Raw genomic sequence first — 21,698 nt, 5'->3', positions numbered from 1 at the left:
GCATACTAACGGCGAGACAAAAGTAGAAGCCTTACATTTCATCCTCAGCGAGGCGCTGGTCCTCACGTCGCCACATACAAAAGTGTACTTCCCCTGGTCCTTCTTCTTGACGTCCTTGACGGTCAGAGTGTGCCTTCCCCGCCGGGAGGACAGGACATGCTTGCTGCTGGGGGACAGCTCCCGCTCGCCGAAGAACCAGCTGCCCTCGGCGTCCTCGCGAGACAATTCCACCTCAAACTCTCCCGAGTAGGTCTCGGGAACCTCGACGTTCTCCAGACCTCTGATGAGCTCCAGCGCCGCACCTGAAGACAGACCTCAATGAGCAACACTCTTTCAACCAGGAGCAAATCATGAAAATCCAGACAAAATGATCTTTGGTCCAAAAACACCGCGCGACGAAAACTAACGTCAAATCAGACATTTTTTATAAGATTGAAATGAGAACTTTTGAATTGTTCTTCCTGCATCTGATTGTCTCGGTGTTGCTTATGGGTCACTGCTGTTTGTGACGGTTGGAAATTTGAAAGTGAAAGAATTGGATTGGATACGGTGCAGGCAAGATAAAGACAATTGGCGACGTATCGGCACATTCTTTAAAGCGGAACAAATTTGCTTCCATTTGATGTACTTGCATCATTGAAATAAAAAAAATGGTTTTGCCATTCAAATCGGTTTTTGTCCCAACCCTGGTAGGTCCTAATGTGAAGACGTTGCTATGGAATATACTGTACAGGGAGTCCTCGACTTACGCTGTACGCGACCTACGTGCTTTCGACTTTACGACGCCCGTGCCTCGTCCTTAGCACTTTCTTTTTCGTTCATTTCCTCCTCACAGTAATCAGGCCATTTGAAAGTTATTTCAATTTGTGTTGTTCTTACCTCCGGCAACAGACGGCCCTCGAGCAGGATGGCTCGTAATCAGGCACGTCGTATGTACGCGTTTAACCAGCTCGCCTTTAGCTCTGCTTTGCCGTCCGTCAGCATTGAATGTCCGTGCGGAAACATGAAATATTGGTTCCGGCACTCTTTCGGCTCGTGCAAATATGTTTCTTAAAATGATTGCACAAAGTATTTGGATGTAACGGGGGGATCAGACTTAAGTGGAAATTCAGGTTCCATCGCCAGCGTAGGAACGGAACTTGTCCTACTTTTGGAATGCCTGCCATTTTTGTGACGCTCGCAAGCCGTACCCACTTTCTGACAGCCCGCCATCGCCGGTGACTCAACCCGCTTCCAAAGGAAGCTTGCGGTGAAATGGGCTTATTTACGGTACGGCGACTGATTGGGTTTTTGCAGTGATTGGTGCTCACCTTCCACATGAAGTCTGGCAACGGTGCGGACGTCGTCGTCGTCGGCGATGACGCACGTGTACTCGGCGGCGTCCCTCACTTGGATCATCAGCACGGACAGGAAGTGCACCTTCCGATCCGAGTGCATCCTGTATTTGTCTCCGGAGAAGATCTCCGCGTTGTCCTTCAGCCATTTGACTTTGACGAAAGGTTCGCTGGTTTCGCACTCAAATGTCACCATGGTGTCCTTCTCTTGGGCGGTGGCGTCCTCCAGATTTTGGGTAAAGGTAATGGCGGCCTTCCCTGCAATGACAAAGGCGAGTGATGAGTGCGAGAAAACTTTGTCCCTTTTACAGTGAAGCTGTCAAAGTGCTTGTGCTAAACAGGAGGAGAAAAGGGGACAATACCTTGCACCAGCAAGAAGGCGTGGCTGGAGGCCTCCCCGGCGACGTTGATGGCTTTGACCATGACGCTGGCCGAATCTTCCGGGGTGACGTCCCGGATGACCAGCTCGCACAAATGGTCTTCGGGCCAGTACCAGTAGACGCGGTCCGACTTCTCCAGTTCCACGCCGTTCTTGAACCACAGGCACTCGGGCTCGGGCCGGCCCACGACTCGAAGTCGGAAGCGAACCTCGTCGGCCGGGCTCACCGTCTTGCTGGTGATGCGTTCCAGGATCTTGGGAGCTTCCATGCTGGGGGACAAGTGGATCCTCTCGGGTTTAATTGTGGGGATGGTGACCTTGCCCTGCTCCTCAAGCTTCTTCCTCTCCGCCTCCTCTTTTTCTTTCAGGTGGTGGAGCAGCTCGTCCTTAGTCTTCTTCAGCAAATCCTCATAGGAGTCGTCCCTCCTGCGAGACTTGAATTCCACTGCAGAGATGGACTCGTAGAAGCCTTCTTCTGTCCGACGCTTGAACTTGCTCTTCAGCTCCTCGGACTCCTCGGAGGTCTTCTCGTGAACGATTCTCTGCGTCTTCTTGAGTTTCACAACCTCTTTGTCTTGCGCGCCCTCGGCAGGCTGGTCCGCCGTCTTGGGTTCGGGAGCGCGACGCAGGACGGACCTGAAGTCCTCCCTCTGCGTGACTTCCAGCTTGACCACGTGCTCCGTGGTCCCCAGAGGGTTGTCGGCGACCAGTTTGACTTCGCCCGTGTCGTAAGACTTGATGTCGACGATCTCCAGGTAGTAAATGCCGTCGTAACGTAGTCTGTAGCGCTTGCTCTTGCGGATGAGCTGCCCGTTGAGGTACCAGTTGACTTTGGGCGCAGGGTAACCGGTCACTCTGCAGCGGAATCGGGCGATGTCGCCTTCCAGCACTTGGGCCGGCTCGGGAAGCAGGACAATTTCGGGTTTGGTCTTTTCGGTGGCCTCGTCGGCACCCACTCCCGCGGGCGCGCCCTCGTGGGCCATGCGCTCCATCTCCTCTATCCGCTGCACTCCCTTCCTTCCCTCGGGCAGCTGGCTCTCCTCGACCAGACCCTTCTCGTCCTTGACGATCAGGGTGGCCGAGTTCTGGTCCACTCCGAACTTGTTGGTGGCTCTGCAGGTGATGACGCCGCTGTCTCGCGCGTACGCCACCTCGTAGTCCAGACTGCAGTAGCCAAATTCGTTGACCATGCGCAGTCGGTTAGCGGCCTCCAGAGGCTTGCCGTCATGGAGCCACTCCACCACCATGGTGGGGTCGCCGATGGGGGTCAGCCTGCACTCAAAGTGGGCGGGGCCGAACTTCTTCATTCGAACAGAGGTCAGCTTCTTCTTGAATTGCGGCTTCTGCTGCTTCTCTTTGTCGTAGAGGTCTCCCTCCTCCCACTGCTCTTGGCCGTAGCGGAGGTGCAGGGGCTCCAGCTCTGGGGCAGAGATCTCTTTGGCCTTGTAGGTTCCTTTGGTGATGACGAGCTTCCTCTCTGGCTCAGGCTCGGCATAGTCCATCTCCACGTTGACTCTGCAGCGGGTGGTGTCCCTGCCGGCTCGGTTGATGGCCGTGGCTGTGTACCAGGCGCTGTCGGAACCTGACGTCGACGGGATCTGGAACTTGGCCTCTCCCTTGGTGCCCTCAATCCTGACAAATCAAATGAAGAAGTAACCTTAATCAGGACTGGCTCCTTGTCGGTGTCAAGTTGCCAAGGACATTTCACCTTTAGTTACTTAACTCATTCACTCCCAGCCATTTTTACTGAAGCAACCCCCTTTGCTCCCGGCTGTTTGACTGGATTTTGACTGATTTTGAAAGGCCCGCAGAATATTGTGTTCTATTGCTACAAAAACATGGAATCTACCAAAAGAAAGATTAGAGTCTGTTCTTTCATCAGAAAAAAAGTATATTTTTTTATATATGTCCGTTTCTGTTTTGCAGCAATTAGCATTAGAATATGCAGTAGCTAAGTTTCATCATTATTTACAAATCTGTGGTGCTCTTGTGAAAAATGAATATACTGATAAATAATAGCCCTTTGAGTAACTCATAGATAGATTTAATGAAATGCTTTACTTAGTTTAACCACTGTCCACTCACCATATAAAAGGTGTTGGGTAGTTTTGTTTAAAAATATATATATAACCTTAGCAAAATGCAGAGGTATCGAAACTCAAAATGAGGTGACTCGGACTCGGGTCCAAAAAAGTGTGAGCGGGACTAAGTATTAAGAAACGTATATTTATATGTTTTGGGGTTTGAATGAGTGAAGTTTTCGTTGCGGAGTCCCTCTACTGGTGCGAGTTGTGGGTGTGCTGCTCACATGTCTGGTGAAATGACGTTCGCCAGCCGGCTGGCAAACCACTCTGGCAAAAAGACGCCACTTTCTGACTTTGACATGGATGGCTGCAGATTTGCGTGAAAGAGCATCCTGACTAAGTGTGACCATGACAAGTGCGGCGCTCTCAGATGTGGAGCTCTTTGGGATGGAGGGTGAAATGTCCCGGGTCCGGCGTGGGACGTGCGCCCCGAGACACATACCTGATTTGCGGGTGCTTGTGCGGGCTGACGATGTCGCTGTTCTTCAGCCACACGATGTCGGGCAGCGGGTTTCCGATGGCCTTCACGGCCAACTCCAGCAGCGTTCCCTGTTTGACCGTCATGTTCTTCAGCTTCTCCACAAAATGAGGACGCGTCAGGCTCTCTCGGGCTGCGAGCGGACAGGCGGCAAAGGCTGAAGCACAGAGGAGGATTTCGGCAAAGGGCGGCCGAGCGGGACGCACTTACCTTCCACGGTCAGCGTCACCGTGATGGTGGTGCGCCCCGCCCGGTTGTGGGCCACAACCGTCCACTCTCCCGAGTCCTGCGGCATGGCGGGGACGATGATCATGGACTGGACGCCGTCCTCCTTGACGACGATCTTGTGGGTGTAGTCGTTGATGACTTGTTGTCCTGCAAGGAAGCGGCGGCGAGTCATCAAGTACTCAAAGCTGGCTGCGGCACTCGACTGGACTTTTTCTCACTACTTTTGACTACACTGAAAATAGATCCGTGCGCTGCTTTGTAGGCTCAAGGTGTGACGATCAATCAATTCTTTTGAATTGTCCAACTTTTGCCGTCCTCCGTAAAAGGCTTCTGTGGTGAAACCAACTCGGTGGCCTTGTGGTAGAGTGTCCGCCCTGAGACTGGGAGGTTGTGGGTTCAATCCCCGGCCGGGTCATACCAAAGACTATAAAAATGGGAGCCATTGCCTCCCTGCTTGACACTCAGTATAAAGGGTTGGAATTGGGGGGTTAGATCACCATGTGATTCCCGAGCGCAATCATTACTGCTCACCGCTCCCTCAGGGGATGGGTCAAATGCGGAGAACGAATTTCGCCCCCACTTAGTTGGGTGTGGCAATCAGTGGAATTGACCTTTACCTTTACCAAATAAAAATAAAAAGAGTTGGCGCATTTTAAGTTGTTTCAACTTTTGGGTCTGAACTGGTTCCTGGCAAAGCATGGGACGGGTGACAATTGACATTTCAATACATTTCATTTTTTGAACTTTTACTCAAGTAGAAAGCTTGAGTCCGTAGCGCTTAAGCATTTGTACTTGAGTGAAAAGCCCGAGTCCATTTGCCATGGATTGAGGATGCCGCGCTGATCCCGTTTGCAGGCGCCACTCACCGTTGTGGAACCAGTACGTGTCGGGCATGGGCCTGCCCACCACCTTCAGGTCAAATCTGGCAGTTTGGCCCTCGGAGCATTTGAGCGAGGTGGGCTTCATGACGAAGACGGGCTTGTAGAGTCTCTCAAGCTGAGCCTCGTCCGTGTCGTCCAGCCTTCGGGCCGGAGAGCGTCCGGGGGAGCGGCTGGGAGAGCGGCTGGAGGAGCGGCCCGGCGAGCGGCTCAGCGAGCGGCTCTGCGAGCGCGGCGATTCCGACCTAGCCGCAAACCCAAAAAGGCCGTCAAAGCATTTCATTGCGCTTTTCTTTCATCTTGGATTCGGCGGGACTTTTTGTCCTGTTATTTGTTCAAGTGCTCCTGCAAGCCATCTTTAAAAACTCCAAACTCGTGACGATGTCATCAAACTACGGAAAAAGATTAGGGTCAGTAAAGAGAGAAATAAATCGTTTGGCAGGATTCTGACTTCTCTGAGATTAAAGTCCGAATTGTGAATTTTGGGAATCCTGCCAAACTTTTTTTTCTCTCTTCACTGACCCCAATCCTCTTGCGTATCAAACAATTAGCGCGGCCGATCATACATTTTGAGGACAATTAGCACCGAATGACTTTGCGGAAGCGTCAGGGGGAGCCTCCGAACGCTGAAAGAATTTGATGTTTTGCATTTCAGCCGGCAGGCCAAAGATCTGCATACGTACTGGATCCTGTGCACGGCCGGCTGCGGCGTGTACCGCTGAGGCGAAACGCTTCCGGAAGGTTCCACGTAGAGCTTCCCGGAGCTGACGGCGTTTCCCTTCACGTTGCTGCCCAAGGCGGTGTACACGCCCTCGTCCTCAGGCAGGACGGCGGGCAGTCGCAGGCTGGCGCGGCCGTCGGGAAGAACCTCCACCTGGTAGCGTCCGCCGGCGCCGATGCGCTGACCGTCTTTGTACCAAGCGATCTGCCGGGAAACGCGTACAAGGGAAGGACTTGATGCTCGCAAAAGCCACTGAAGTGCAGACGACGGCTGACAAATTTGACGGCTCTCGAGAAAAAAAAGCGACGGTCATGCCATCGCATGTGGGCAAGGCGAGCCACGGCTGGGATGTCACCTTTTACAGTGTTCAATTTTTTTGCATCATTTTATTATTTCTATGAATTATTTTGTGCAATTCCATCCATTCATTTTCTTAACCGCTTTCTTAACTCATTTTTTTCAAGCATGTTTATTTTTGATATTCTTGTTACGTTACTTGTCAAAGTTGAAAAAAAAAAAGTCCAACTGAAAACTTGACAGACGTTATTGTCGAAGAAAGCAACATTTAGGACCACAAAAAGGGGCAAAAAGACAAGTTGCTTGATTTATGATATCGTATTTTCTTTTAATTTTAGACGGTCCAAACCAATTCCTTCTTGGGCTACGTTAGCTTGTCAGAATCGTGTAATGCCTCACGATTTCCTTTTTTTTCTCTACACAAATAACGTTTATCGTTAGCGTGATCATTCATTGGTCAAAGAACAGATGATGGATTTTTTTTTCCTCCCAAATATCAGAATCGGCCTCCCAAAAAAATGTCCATCGCCGCCGGGTCCTAGTTTGGCGCCTTCCTTTCGTTGCCGGTTGTGTTTGCGAGTACGGGACGCATCCAAGGCGTTTGGATGGATGCAAAGATGGCGTCTCACCTTGGGCAGCGGCACGCCGGCCATCTTGCAGTGGAAGGTGACGCCCATCCCCTCCACGATGCGGTAGTTTTTCACCAGCGTGTCAAAGGTGGGCGCCATGGCCTCGTGCTCCGGCGCGCTCGCCATCTGCTCGCCGTCCTCCGTCAGCAGTTGCGCGTACGAGATCCTCAGGATGCGCATCTCCACTTCCTGCATGATCCGCTCTTCAAAGGCCGAGATGAGGAATTCCTGCAGGACCGACCAAAAAAGAAGAACAACTCAGAGACGGCAAATGTCCGAAGCCACATCAAGACTTTTGGAATCCATTTTCAAAAGCATTTTGGCGTCTTGATTGGTCTGCCCGGTACCGTGTCCTTGGGTGTCATGAAAGGCGCCGAGAAATTCAATGCATTATTATTATTATTATTATTATTCCTATCTAAGTATTAGTACTTGATTGCTGGTGCGAGTACCGTTTGTGAGACAAAGCTGACGGTTGTGGCTCCTGTCTTGTACAGCGTCTGGTAGCCGCCGACCAGCGCGGACGTCTCCTCGACGGTGGCGGCGCTCACTTGGCTTGCGGCGGCGCTCACTTGGCTTGCGTAGGCGGCGCTCACTTGGCTTGCGGCGGCGCTCACTTGGCTTGCGTAGGCGGCGGCGTGCAGCTTCATGTAGGCTTCGTACTCCTCTGTGGACATGGCAAAGCAATGAGCGCCTTTCAAGCGCTTGTCCCGGACAAGGAGGCGGGCGGGCGGCTCGTACCTTCGTCCAGCAGGCTAATGGAGGCCGAGGCTTCCCCGTGCGAATTCTTGGCAAAGACGGAATATTCTCCGGCATCGTCGGCGAACGTCATGGAGATCTCCAGTTTGCTTTGGCCCGTCTCTTTCTTGTAGCTGACTTTGTATCTGCGAGAGAGCAAAGGTCATCCAAAGACGCGTCCCCGGCTGAATCCCGGCTGAATCCCGGCTAAATATGTGCTCTGTTCAGGCAACATCCACCAGTTCGGGTCAGCGGAAAGACTTTGGATGCCGCAATAGAACTCTTTCACCGTTTCATGACGTTGACGATGTTTTTTCTTTCCTCAATGGGCTAACCCTGATCATATGATGTCAATTCTTTTATTTCGTTCATTTTTAAAAGAAAAAAAAAAGACAATATAAAGCAATATTCAAATTCAAAGTAAAGCAAAAGAAATGAAAGGGGACAGAAAGAAGTCAAACTTGTCTTGTCTGCCCCGATCAACTCAAAAAACACAAAATGAATGACAATGACATTCCAAATAATTTGATGTCAAACGTCATAATTATATGACTGTATAATAAATAATATTATTAATAATAATAACATTCAAATGTAAAATGAATGAATTAAAATTTTATTTCAAATGAAAAGAAATGTATCTTTATTTGAATAATAATTAAACATTATAATTGTTTTAAATACGATATCTATTTTTGCAATAATTGTGCTTTTGAAAAAATACAAATCGATAATAATATGTATCGGAGCTCAAATGAGCGTCTGCAAAGGCTACAAACATATATGAACCGCAGACAGCTGATATTGTTCACGTACTTGTTTTCGGTAACGCACGCCCAAATGGCGCCGCCGGAAGTCATGAAAAGGAACAAGCGTTTCCTCGCAAGGAGACGCACAAGAAAGCAACCAGACGGAGCAAAACTTTACTTCCCCCAAAACGGCCACAAGAGCGCCGACCCATACCAGTAACCGTGGGAAGTACCGATACCATGAAACGGGCCCCATACCGATACCAGGTATTGGTACTCGCCCATCCCTATGCGGAGTAAGGTTTGTTTTCAAGGTGACTTTTGCGCCTTTGCGGAAGCCACCGACCTGTATCCGGTGGTGAGCAGGACGCCGTTCTTCTTCCAGACCAGGTGAGGTTTGGGGTTCCCTCCCACTTGGCAGCAGAAGGCCACGGCGGCGCCCTCCACCAGCTTCTGGACTGTGGGCTTGCAGACGAAGAAGGGGGCGCTGGCCTCCGCCGATTCCCGCTCCTCCGCCGATGCCCGCTCCTCCGCCGATGCCCGCTCCTCCGTCTCCACGGACGCGCTGAAACACAGACATATTGCTCAGACCGTACGCTGCATCTGATTGGCTGAAGACAAGACGTACAAAAGATGGCGGTGGGCGGGAGTGTCGTGGTCGAAGGCGTGGGGGTACTTACGCATCCCCCATATGGACGACCAAAACTGCCCACATTTGAAATAAATGACTAAATAAACAAATGAATGAATAAAAAAAATATACATAGTATACTATACATAGTTTTTGAGTGATATTTTTTTATATGTTTTTATTTTCCCTTTTACTCATGTATTTGTTCATTTAGTCATTTCTTTCTTTTGAATGTTGGCAGTTTTGGTCCTCCATATGGGGGATGCATGGTGATCATGAACTATCCGCAGAAATGCAAGGGGTGTGCTGACTTTTGTGGCATAGCTACAGTACAAATTAGAAATCAGAGGTGTTAAAAGCAAGCGGCGTGTGCAGACTCACGGTTTGTCCATCGGCGCCGCGGCCGCCGTCTCCTCTCGGCTCTCCACTTCTTCGGAAACTACAAGATGCGGACGAGGGAAAGCGAGTCATGGACGGGTTGTGAGGGGTCACGAGGTCAATCAAAAAATTGAAAAAGGCTTTTGCATCAAGGGAAAGAAAATGAAAGGAATCGGTTGATGAAAACCAGAGCGATTCCTAGCGTATTCTTAACGTCACTTAAGTGGGCGCGCCGGCGTCACCTTTGACCAGCAGGTAGCAGGAAGTGCTGACGGTGCCGGCCTGGTTGGTGGCGGTGCACGTGAAGCGTCCGCTGTCCTCGGCGAAGGCCTCGCGGATCAGCAGCCGCGCTCGACCGTCGTCCTCGTAGCCGATCTGGAAGTCGATGGAGCTCTCCATCTTGTAATCCTCTCGGAACCACATGACGGAGGGGGCCGGACGCCCGGCGATCCGGCACTCCAGGGTCACCGACTCGCCTTCGCTCACTGTCAGGTTCTTCAGGCCCTGAGGGGACACGCGCACGCGCGGCAATCGTGGGCTTAGCTTGCGCTCGCTGAGCCCAAAATGGGGCAAATGGATGGCAATCGTCAAACAGCACCGTGTGTACTGTTTTCCGATCCGATTATCACTATTGTTTTTAACCCTATAAAGCCTGAACCATGAAATATATGAAAGAACATTCGGATTCTTTGTAAATAGAGTATTTATTGGTCCTTTTGAACAAACAATTTATCTTTTTTTTTCCACTTCCACATATGACTTTTGATTTGTGTCATATTTGATACATCAGTCACAATGCTTTAAATTTGTACATTTATAACTAGGGTTTGGGAATCTTTGACTGTCTCACGATTGGATTGGATTCGGCTTCTTGGCCCTGCGATTGGATTCAGAATCCATTTCAGAACCACACTGCCCCTAAGTGGCCAAATCGGGTACAACATGAAGAGCGCTCCCAGTAAAGGCATACACAAACAAGGGCAAGACATTACCAAATCATTTCAAATCAAATGGATTTTGGAACATTTAAAATTGATTATCAATTGTACTAAATGAGAATGGCGATTCTTTTGAGAATTTTGCCACACCCCTATTTAACTGTCAACAAATATCATAATAAACAGGCATACAGTATCAAACCTTTAGCATTTCCAAAAGTCAGAAATACCATTTCCCAAGATGAATCAAAGTCTCTCCTCTTTCAATTGGGGCCATGTTGCAAGGTCAGCTGGGTGATACCGCCCTCTGATGGATTATCCGTGCAATGCATGTGTCACATCATATAGGTCAGGGTTTGAATGTGAAACAAATATAATAGCCATGAAATAGAGGGCTCCGAATGTCTTGCATTTGATACGACGATCGGCTTTATAGGGTTCTCGAAGGCAACTTTCAAAAGGTTGGAAAGCTCGATTGGAAAAGCTCAAGCTAAAAGTACTTACTGCAAGCAGGGTGGGGGGCACCGCGGCCTCCTGCTGGTCACTGGGGGGCACTGCGGCCGCCTCCTGAAAACAAAACAACAACAATGAGGGCTGAGGATGTCGTCGCTGTTAAGACCAAGACAAGAAAGGCCGGCAAGTTGCACGTCCGCCAACAACAATCTTTTCAGTCCTCTTTGACTCAATCCAACAATTTGTCCTCCATCGGACACATGACAAATTGACACGTTCGGACACTCGCGTTGAAAAAGGAAGTCAAGCTTTTTTGTTGCTGCTGCGATGACTTCACTGAACTCTTTTGTTGACGGAAATCCCAACGAGTAGCGCCATCAACATGAATTGACGTCAACTATCGCGACCGATCAATCGGAATACAGATCCAATTCGGATCACTAAAGAAGGGAATACGGTAGAACCATGCTTTTTTTTTTGTCTATTAAGAGAATGGAATCCAATCTTTCATATGGTTTCCAGCGTGTTTACCAAGTCATACGCAATTATTGTGTTTGCCTTGAAAGAGGAGTGGAAATGCTGGAAATGGGCCGGCATTCCAAGGCTCGTCTTTTTGGAGAACGTTTGGCAGTAAAAGAGTTCCTATCCATGACACAAACCGAGTCTCCGCCTCCCCACCATGTAGAAATGATGTTTTGTTGTTTTTTTCCACGGGAGAATGTCCAGTAGGGTCTGATGCGACTTCTGACTGGAGGAAAAGACTTGCGGATCGGGGACGGACGGAAAAGTCTGCAGGCCGGCTGCCAGTGTGTCGAAAGGCGGACCCACCTGAGGCTCCCAGTCTTCAAACTCCTCCTCGGCGTAGATCCCGACCACCTGCGTCTCAACCTGACTCTGATACGCCGCCGCCTTGAAGGGGGGCGCCACGCGGGTCTCCACCGCCAGCGCCGCCGCCCGGCGGACCGGACTGGGAGACTGGACGGGCTTGATGACCTTCCTGGGCGCGGAGGGAGACGACAGCTCCTTGTGCAGGGTGGCCATTGCCGAGCCCGCCACCGAAACCTGGACCTGCGGATCCGAGGTGTTGACAAGACGTTTGAGAGACTGGGAGTGGGCGTGGCTTACCTCGCGAGTGACTTCAGCTTTGGGGACGGAAACTTTGGCAACAGTGAAATGCGGAAGCGGGGCCGAGGGGGCGCCGGCGTCCATCCGGGTGGAGGCGGCCGTCCACGCCATCTGGGGCCAGAAGACGCACAATCAACTGACGTGGCCGAGGCGCCGCGTGCTACTAACTCGGCCGGACTGACCTGCATGGTCTCGGCGGTCTCGGCGGCGACTTTGGTGGTGACAACTTTAGTGGTGACGGTGACAGTGGCAGCGGCGGCGGCGGCGGCGGCAGCGGCAGCAGCGGCGGTGGCGGTGGCGGCGGCGGCAGCGGCTGCAGCGGCGGCGGCGGGCTGAGCCGGCAGCTTTGTGATATGTTTCTCTGTGGTTACTTTCTTCTTGACTTCCAGCACGACGGCGTCCCTCTTGGGCGCCTCCGCCACAAGAAGCACCTCGGTGGCGGCCATTTGCATTTGCTCGCCGGACAACACCTGACGACGCAAGACGCAAAGGTCAGGACGACGACGCTCACTAATAGCACAATTCGGCGCACGTGTACAACATCAACTTTGGTTTAGCCGTTTTTTTTTTTTGGACCTTACAAAATCGTCTCGCGGGCCGGATTAAACCCCTTTGCGGGTCTGATCCGGCCAGCGGGCGCTATGTTTGACACCCCTGTGCTAAATGTCAACTATCACGAGTTTTGCCTCTCTAGTAAGATGTAGTTGCTCAACCACTATGACGCATTTGTTGGACTGGTGCCCGCCTTACAGTTACAAGTAAGATGTAGCGCTTAGCACAAAATGTCAACTAGTAGGCGTTCAGAAACACAAGTCGGTTTGCTTGACTGCAGCACGTGCGGTGGGAAGCACCTGTTCGGCGGCGGCGTCCGGCGGTCCCCGGCGGACGCGGGCCTGATCCACGGCGGCCACCACCGTCGCCACGGCAACACTACGACCCGCCTGGGACGCTTGTTCGACCTGATGGGCACAACGCAAGTTGATGTCAAGATACTTCCGTCAAGTGGTACATATAGCACGTGCATATCAAAAGTCTACACACCCCTGTTAAGGACAATCGGGGGGAATGACACCAAGATAAAGCATTCCAAAATGTGCCCTCCATTGGAGAAAAAAGCAAATGGAAGACACACAAGTGAAACTGTGCATTTGCACAAGTGCGCACACCCTCACTCAAGTAGGGATGCGGCCGTGTTTGGGAGATTGCGGGGTTTTTTTCGGTTTTGCGCAAAGCCCACGTGGCCATGCTGGAAGGAATTATGAGTGGGTCCAAATACGGACCAATCAGCATCAAGTTCGTCTGCTCAGAAAAAGTTTTGTTGCTCTCAATTTTTTCGCCTCCCCATCACCACAACGTGACCATTCCAGGAAGGGTGTGCAGACTTTCGCACCCACATCATTTCAATTTCATTTGCTTGTTGAACTAAGAGGTCACATTCATGAAAAGGAAGGAAAAGTGTAGTTACTCTCAATTCCCGCCCATCACCACAACGTGACCATTCTAGGAAGGGTGTGCAAACTTTTGATAAGTGTGAGGTTCCATCAAGGAAGGAAGTGGCTAATATTGTTGAGTGGTCAACAACTTTCGGCGCTGACCTCTTTGACGGTGACGACCTGCTGCTCGCCCTGTTGGTCCACCAGCAGCCTGCCGGCGGCGGCGGCGTAGCCGACTTGAGCCACGAGTTCGCCGCGCTTCCAGGGCGGCGGCAGGACCTCGGGCGACACCGACACCTGCCAGCAAAGCGCAACGTCAGCAAAAAAGTGCCATCAGACCGAAGGGGCCGCTGCAGCAAAAACAAACACCGTCTTGTCCCTTCTCAAAGTTTCCGCTTGACTGACTGAAAATGCGTTTTGGCTTCTGCCGTTGACTGGCAATTTGGAAGTCAAACTTTTGTCGCTGCATTTGGTCCAATTATTGGCACAATAAACAACAAGAAGAACAGCTTTGCCTTTCAACAAGTTGTTGTGTGGGGATGCAAACCTGCTTGCGGCTGACCACAGGCGACTTGACGGGTCTGATGGGTGAAACGGACAGTCGGGTGGAGGGCGAGACGGATCTGCGGACAAAACAAAATGGCATCATTTTGCTTTTTTGGATCAAGCCCTGGGAATGAACCAGAAGAAGCAAAAGGACGGGCGTACCTGACGGGCGCCGGCGTGGGCCCTTTGACGTGGCGGACGGGCGACGGGGACTGCTGGCGTCCGCCCGTCGTCACCTTGCTCAAATAGGAGGGCGGCGATCTGGACGTGGGTTTGGGGGGGACCCTGGGCGGGGTCCTGTGAGCCAAGTGCTGAGTCATCATCCCGCCTTCCACTTGCATCTCCATCAGGCTGCTCTGGAAGCTGCTCTCCATCTTCACAGGCAAACAAAACACTCACCAATCGGCAGCAAAAAACACTTTTTAGTCCAAAATGTCCCTTGTTGTTGTCCATGAACTCATTCACTGGAAGCCATTTATGACTGAAGCAATCCCCTTCGCTCCCGGCTGTTTTACTGGATTTGGGCTGATTTTGCGAGGCCCACAGAATTTTGTATTCTATTGCTATCAAAACACGGAACCTACCAAAATTAGAAAGAAAGATGAGAGTCTTTTCTTCCATCGGGAAAAAAAGGATATTTCTGTCTGTTTACAATATAGCTAAGTTTCCTCATTATTCACAAATCTGTTGAAAACAATGCAAAAAGAGCTTGTTGCAACATCGCACTGGCTGATCTCGTATACTCTGCTGCCACCTGCTGGCCGTAATAACTACCATTTCCTCAGCCGCTCTCTACGGTTGAAAGCCTTTTGTTTGCTCTAGCATTTAAAAAAAAAAAACATGAAATATGAATAAATACATCTTTGGGACATTTAAAACATTTAAAATAGAACTTATTTATACGTTTTTGGGAGCAAATGAGTTAAAAAGCGGGCTCAGGTCTCACCTTCCGGACTCCGGTCTGAGAGGCGGCGGCGGTGGTGATGACGACGGTCTTGGTTTTCTTGGCAGGGACGGCTTCTTCTCCTTGGACCAGCAGCTCGGCGGTGGACGTGGCCCGACCGCTGGCGTTGGCGGCCGTCACCGAGTACGTGCCCGAGTCTTCCGGGAAGGCCTCGGCGATCAGCAGGCTGTAGCAGTCTCCGTCCCGGACGATCTTGAAGTCGGCCGAGCTCTGGATCTCGGCCCCCTCGCGGTAGAACTTGACGGCGGGAGGCGGGATTCCCGTCACCTGGACGCTCAGTCGCACCTTGCTGCCCTGCCGCACCGAGGCGCTCTGAAGTCTCTGAAGGAAGTTGGGCGGCGCCGTCTCAGCTGCGCGGGGGAAAATTCATCAAATCATCATTTATGCCTCGAGTCGAGTCGGTCCTTCAAGCTTGAATAGCGGGCTCAGGTCTCACCTGTAACGAGGAGTTCGGCGGTGCTGGTGGCTTGTCCGGCTCCGTTGGTGGCCCGGACGGAAAACCTGCCGCTGTGCGCGGGCGTCACGGCGTCGATGCTCAAAACAGCGCGGCCGTCGCTGAATGAGACGTGAACGCCGGGCAAGGCGGCGGCCGACAAGACCTGGCCGTCGCGGAACCACGACACCTCGGGAACCGGAACGCCTGCGGGGCGGCGGGCAGACGGGGACCCCCGGGGTCAGGCGCCATTGGGGGACTTTGCGGACGTTGGGGACGGCTCGCTTACCGCTCACTTGCGCCTGGAACGAGGCGGCACTACCCTCTAGTGCCACGACGCTCTGCAGCGGCTGCGTGAAAGTCGGCGCTTGTGTGGACATGTTGGCTCGCTCGGCTCCCTGGTTGGCACACGCACGCGCACGCACACACATACGCACACGCACACGCACACACATACGCATATGCATGGTGAGACTTTTCAAATCTTCACCTTCTCTCTTCCTCCAGTGCTCATTTATTGTGGGGAGGCTGGAAGCATATGCTGCTTCTAACCTTTATTATTATTAATATTAGTATAGCATTTGATTCTCCTGACTTTTTTGGCATCAAAAATTCACGCCATCTTGGCAACACATCATCTGATTCCGCACTACTTACAGTTTTGGCACAATTTCATATTAAAGATCAACTTTTCCTCCCCATTCATTTTCAATGGGCCTGATATTGAACAGGTCCCGCTTGCCACGCCCCCCCCATACATATTCATACGCATCATCATTAGCGGCTGTCTTTGCTCAGTGGCACAGTTCATTAAGTGCTTTGTGCAGTAACCCGAAAGTCACGGGTTCCAATCCCACCTCCGACTGTACATTGCAGATACATCCATGGAAATGATGCTAAGGGAAATAAATGTATAGGAACTTTGCCATCTCAATGAACGGAGGGTTGTGCATGCCGAGGTGGAGAATTTGCATTTTCCAAATTGGATAACGTTAGTTTCCCTTTTCCATCTCAATCAGGGATGGCAAACTGCAGCGGGTTCCAATGAACAGGATCGTTATCAGGCTTATGCAGAGCTTGCCAATGAGCTGATCGTGAATCAGCTGTGTTGAAGAAGGGAAATATCCAAGACCTCCGAGGACCGGAGTCCTGGAGTCCCTGATCTAAATGAACGGAGGCTACTTTCAGAGATGTCCCGCCACGTCGGATTTTCAATTAGCTCTGCCAACCGTCAAAACCGAAATGAAATGTATATGAGGAGCGCATGTTAGCATGTGACACCCCCAGTCCCCAGCAAACCCCCCACCCCCCGCCCCCCACCCTCCGCGTCCTCAAAAATAGCCCAATGGCGTTTGTGCTTATCAGGCCTGCTGGTGGTCATAGAGATAAGATGACGACTGGTCTTATCTGGGCGAGCGCTCCAGTGCCACCGGACACCACCAGTTCTCACCGGAAACGTTTCTACCAACAGCAAACATTTTTGGTTCGGCTTTTTGTTTGCAATCAACCCTGCCAGTGTGCAACTGGAAATCGTTTGTAGTAAAAAGTCTTTATTAAAACTTAAAAACTTTGGAAAGCACGACAGAAAGCGCAAGTGGAAGCTAAAAGAAGGTCCCAAAAAAGTGACGCAAAAAAGCAACACAACAAAAGCCGCGAGAAGCGAAAAAGAAGCCGAAGCAGAAACGCACGTGGCAACAAGTTTTGCTTTTTCAACGGCACAAATGATGACATTAGGAACTCATCTTGGGTTTTTCGGACCCAAAAATGGTAGACAAAAAAATCTTGGATGCATGCAACACTTCTTTTCCTCGTTTTCTTGAAATGGCAAAACAAATAAACTGATTATCAATAAACACATTTATTTAAAAATGGGAATATTGATTTATTCAAGAATTGGTTGGTTTTCATTTTCTGGAAATTATGAAATGGAAATAAAAGAGTATTGTGAAATAGAAACAGATTTTGGAATTCATTTAACACTTTGGAAGGTCGTTTTTATAGATTGTGAAAAATTTAGCTCATTGATTATAAATTCATCATTTGTGGATTTCAATCTCGTTTCAATCTCTAAATGATGACATGCAAAAGAATCGCATTATTTTCAATGAAAACATGTGAATGTTCATGAAAAAAAAGAAAAGAAAAACGAGTCACGTTTTTGTACTGTTCATGTCAATTCATAATATTTTGATTAAGAGTGAATCTTCTGTAATTCCATCAGTTTGTTTGTTTTTCTTTTTTTCTTCTTTTTTAAAAAGTTAATGCAATCATTTTGTAGAATATATCGGCTTCATCTGGTGTTCAACAGTTTTCTATGTCTTTAAAAAATATATTTTTTTTTTTTTACTTTTCTTGAACCAATTAAATATAAGCATGACTATGAAAATAGTTTGGGTGGAAATCTTGCATTCATTCAACATCTTATTTTTCTATTTCTGTTTCCTTAATTTGAAAAATAATTCCTTTCAATCAATCAAAACTACAGTTTTTGTCTATGGGACTTTTGGATAAAGAAAAGAGACGCAAGTGGTTGTACTGAAGGCCACTGGACTTCATTTTCTAGAAATAACTTTCCTTGCTGTCTTCCTTTCCCCAAAGTACCAAAATAAAATCTGTGGCAGCTGTTGCGTCTCGTCAAAATAAAACCCTCAGCTGAGTTTGTGCAGGGTGGGGTAACTCGGCCCAGCACACGGGCCGCTAAAAATAGCCCCCTCACCACACCTCAGTTTGATTGACAGGCAGCATGTGCGCTCAGCCATTTCCTTAAAAAGTCATCCCGCTCCCCACCGGCGGCGACCGATCTATTCTGGGAATAAGTCGTCAGTCCCCGCACCAAACCTGCCAATGGGCCAAAAAACAAGTCAAACACGGCTACTTACTTGCTAGCACAAGGGTGCCGGCTGGGATGATAGGGGTGGGGGGGTGGGGGACAGAGGTCCAGGGGTGTCCTCGTCCTACTTGAACTGCCTTGACTCGGAAGCTCCAACAAGTCGAAGCTCCCCTAATACAAAACTACCGGCCCTGGACGGCGAGTAGTTTTGTTGGCGTCCGGACCCGGAACGCTGACCCTGCTCAGAGGGGCCGGCTGCTCAGCTGGGGGGCTTTATACCCCTGTGACATCACCCGCAGCCAGCGCCACATTGGTCAGCCTCATGTTGGGGGGGGCGTGGATTTGATATAAGTGCTCCACCTGACAGCTGCTCCTATCTGTAAACTCGCTGACTGAACCGACACCTACATCCAAGGCTGGCACGTGTGTACTGGGGGGGGATGGGTGAGAGGGGGGGAGGGGGATGGGTGAGAGGGGGGGGGGTCCTTTTTGCCCGTGTGATGCCTCATGTTGCTACAATGAAGTCCACTGGACTGTATACTAACTAGTCTTTGCTTGACTTGACTAGATTGAACTATCCTTGAATGGATGGATTCGGGGACGGCGGGCCGCTCTGGTCCTCGAGGGCCGCAGTCCTGACGTTTCCGTCCTCCAACACAGCTGAAATGATCGGCTGGTCAGCAAGCTCTGCAGAAGCCTGATAATGATCCCGATGATATGATTCGGGTGTGTTGGAGGAGGGAGACCCAGGACTGCGGCCCTCGAGGACCGGCGTTGCCAAAGACTTTTCTCGACTCGTCCAGACTCCGCTCCAATCCATTGGACTTTTCTTGACTCCATTGGCCTCTTTTGGACTCTACTAAACTCTAAAGGACTCATTAAGACTCCACAAGACTGTAGACTGTACTTAAGGTAAACTATTCAAACACTAACTTATGACTATTTAGTTCACACATACATCATTATATCTATACGAGTTGACTTGAGTGGCTATAACTACAAATTATTTATTATCTTTTGCGCGTGAGCATTATTAAACACCAAGAAATTTAGTGTATGCTAAACGGTTAGCAATCGCGATTAGCATTAGCGTGCTAGCGATGAACATTTAAGGTAAGCAACCACCACCAAACCATCATTTAGTTGACACATACATCATTACTGTATATCTACAAGACACAAGTTTTTTTTCCAAAAGTTTTTTTAAATGAAATTGCAAAATTTAACAAATTGTGTCTTTAAAGTCACTTACAGACAATGCTGGAGCCGAGCTGCGTCCACTGCGTGCCCATGCAAAAAAGGTCCGTGTAGAAACATGGACAGCGAGTTTCTCGGCAGCCATTTACAGTCGACCTATTTTTTATTTCATTTTTTTTATCCCCCCAACCTTCCTGCTGAGTGAGTCAAGGCTTGTTGTGCGGTTTTATAATAATTTGAATTTGATTCTCTTTTATGTTGACGCACATCGAATTTATGCTTGCAATGATGTAACCCGCCTAAAAAGGGGTCAATCATCTTAATTTCATTGCCAACGTTATTTATTTTGAAAACCGGAAGTTTAATTTGTAAAGAAACCGGAAATAATGCTCCGAAGTACGCACTCTAGCTTAACACCGCAACTGCTACCGAGCGCTGGATGTTAAAAAAAGGGAAAACGGTATGCAAACTTGGTTCATTTCTTTGACACTTAACATTTATTTGTCCGCGATTTTAAACCCGTGTAAATGTCACAAGGAGGCACTTTACTGCCCACCGCAGGCTTTTGGTTTGGAGTGGAAAACTCCCTTCCTTGGTAAGCTAGTTCTGGAAAGTTCTTTGTGATTGTGTGTGTGGAAACAAACATCAAGCGGTGACTAAGGCTAAGCTAACGGCTTTCTGAAGATATTTTTGCAGATTTCATGTTGTTTTGGAGAATGATGACCTAAGAGGGAAATGTACATTGATTTGCTCCACAAAATCAAGTACTTGTTAGATTTTACACAATAAAGTAAGTACTAGTACTGTTGCCTATTTTGTTTGCACTAACAGTTCCATGTTTGCAACATTAAAGCAGTTTTTTCGCTGGGTTTTTGCTTCAACTCGCAGCTCCTTACGAAACCGAGCAGTGACGTGTCCATACTCCCGAGTGGGTTACAATATCAAATGTGCTTTGGAAATACAATTGCCTTTGACAATGTGATCCAATCAGATCATGCTGAGAAGTGAAACTTCCATCCAAAAAGAAACATTTCTAATTGCATTCTTAGCGATGAAACGTGCATGTCGAGCTTCTCCCGGGAGGACGTCATACGCGGTGGCAGTTTTGCTGCGAAGACGACTTGCGTGAAAACGCCACGCAGCAACCAACGTGTTGACGCGAAGAACACGGAGAAAATGGCGACGGAAAATGGCTCTTTCGGTGGCGTCACTTCTCCCAACAGCAACGTGAACGCTGGTCGGCCATCTTTGGACAGGGGGCTGCATTTTTAAATTGCTGGTTTTTTTTTGTTTTTGTTTTTTTACATGGCATATTTGTTTGTGTCTTATAGAACCAAAAAAAAGAAAATTGGTTTTAGAATTTGGGAGAGCTGAGTGTAGTCTGTGCTCTACTGACTGTCATGTTATGAGTGTTCATCGAGCAGCCCTGTCCCAAGATGGCCGCCCTGTCACGACGTTACTTCTCATGGGCTCACGGCGTCCACGAGACATTTACTTAGTTTGTACTAGTGCTGTTAAAGCATTAAGTCATTGATTAATGCTCATTTCATAAAAGTTTGTGTATGATATTCAGAAAATGTGTTCATGTCAAACTATTGAGGTCATTTATGTATTTATTTTTCATTTAAATGATGCAAGTCATTAACTGGTTAGAAAAAGCGGAGGCTGAGATTGTGCAGTGGATTCAAAATGTGAAGACCGAATAACATTAAATGTGGAAAGAATTAACACGTAACAGGTGCTCTTCAAATTTGGCTTTTGTAATTGATGAATCATGATTAATGAAAATTGTAAGAAGTGATGAATGAATGAGATTTTTAAAACAACTTTGATGGTTTGACAGTACTTCGGTTGGTCCATTCATATGCAAGTCGGTCGAGAGAATGATCTGCAAGAAAAATCCGCTTGCTCCGAGAATCGAAGCGGCATTGCTTGACTTCTGTACGTTAGCCTCCGCTAAGTCAAAAACGTTGAACGAGTCAGTACATCAAAGCAAAACAAAGTTGCATTAGATTGTCTTGCAGGAAGCCGTTCAGAGTATAAAACCTGACAAAAACGTGCATCGGTGCTAGAAAATCACAATTATTTCCCCCCACAATAAAAAATATTTTATACCGGTTAGTAACCAGACCAAAGAATTGTTGCTTTGATCGGCTTTCTGTTCCCCACATTACATTCCAAATGCTCACAAAAGTCAAATTATTCATATTTGTAAGTTGCATTCATCGTGCTCATTATCGGCCCCCTACTCTCGT

The 21,698-nt window shown here is 49.1% G+C and overlaps 1 protein-coding gene and 1 long non-coding RNA gene across 3 annotated transcripts in view; one reads left to right on the top strand and one right to left on the bottom strand.

Annotated features, from left to right (window-relative positions):
• ttn.2 (titin, tandem duplicate 2) overlaps positions 1–19,943 on the bottom strand; it is a 206,585-nt gene extending 186,642 nt beyond the window's left edge. The window contains exons 1-25 of one of the 2 annotated variants that reach the window (XM_077579402.1): positions 19,499–19,943; positions 15,706–15,814; positions 15,420–15,623; positions 14,966–15,333; positions 14,182–14,393; positions 14,021–14,096; positions 13,636–13,770; positions 12,892–12,999; positions 12,223–12,510; positions 12,041–12,151; positions 11,744–11,983; positions 10,967–11,029; positions 9,767–10,028; positions 9,528–9,585; positions 8,862–9,080; positions 7,770–7,912; positions 7,481–7,695; positions 7,029–7,256; positions 6,065–6,306; positions 5,370–5,626; positions 4,486–4,650; positions 4,240–4,408; positions 1,697–3,345; positions 1,311–1,592; positions 36–302 (exon numbers count right to left, since the gene is read on the bottom strand). In XM_077579402.1, the coding sequence (XP_077435528.1) occupies positions 36–302; positions 1,311–1,592; positions 1,697–3,345; positions 4,240–4,408; positions 4,486–4,650; positions 5,370–5,626; positions 6,065–6,306; positions 7,029–7,256; positions 7,481–7,695; positions 7,770–7,912; positions 8,862–9,080; positions 9,528–9,585; positions 9,767–10,028; positions 10,967–11,029; positions 11,744–11,983; positions 12,041–12,151; positions 12,223–12,510; positions 12,892–12,999; positions 13,636–13,770; positions 14,021–14,096; positions 14,182–14,393; positions 14,966–15,333; positions 15,420–15,623; positions 15,706–15,814; positions 19,499–19,588 (6,160 nt within the window). In that variant the 5' untranslated portion in view covers positions 19,589–19,943. The remainder of the gene's footprint in view (positions 1–35; positions 303–1,310; positions 1,593–1,696; positions 3,346–4,239; positions 4,409–4,485; positions 4,651–5,369; positions 5,627–6,064; positions 6,307–7,028; positions 7,257–7,480; positions 7,696–7,769; positions 7,913–8,861; positions 9,081–9,527; positions 9,586–9,766; positions 10,029–10,966; positions 11,030–11,743; positions 11,984–12,040; positions 12,152–12,222; positions 12,511–12,891; positions 13,000–13,635; positions 13,771–14,020; positions 14,097–14,181; positions 14,394–14,965; positions 15,334–15,419; positions 15,624–15,705; positions 15,815–19,498) is intronic. The other variant, XM_077579403.1, reaches the window with a different exon arrangement.
• LOC144060171 (uncharacterized) lies at positions 19,838–21,178 on the top strand. The gene is made up of 2 exons (XR_013295858.1): positions 19,838–20,233; positions 20,332–21,178. It is a non-coding gene; the product is annotated as an uncharacterized LOC144060171 (long non-coding RNA).
• The last annotated feature ends 520 nt before the right edge of the window (positions 21,179–21,698 follow it).

Source organism: Vanacampus margaritifer, chromosome 11 (genome assembly GCF_051991255.1).
Source record: "Vanacampus margaritifer isolate UIUO_Vmar chromosome 11, RoL_Vmar_1.0, whole genome shotgun sequence".
Lineage (NCBI taxonomy): Eukaryota > Metazoa > Chordata > Actinopteri > Syngnathiformes > Syngnathidae > Vanacampus > Vanacampus margaritifer.
This window is presented reverse-complemented; position numbering and strand designations above follow the sequence as displayed.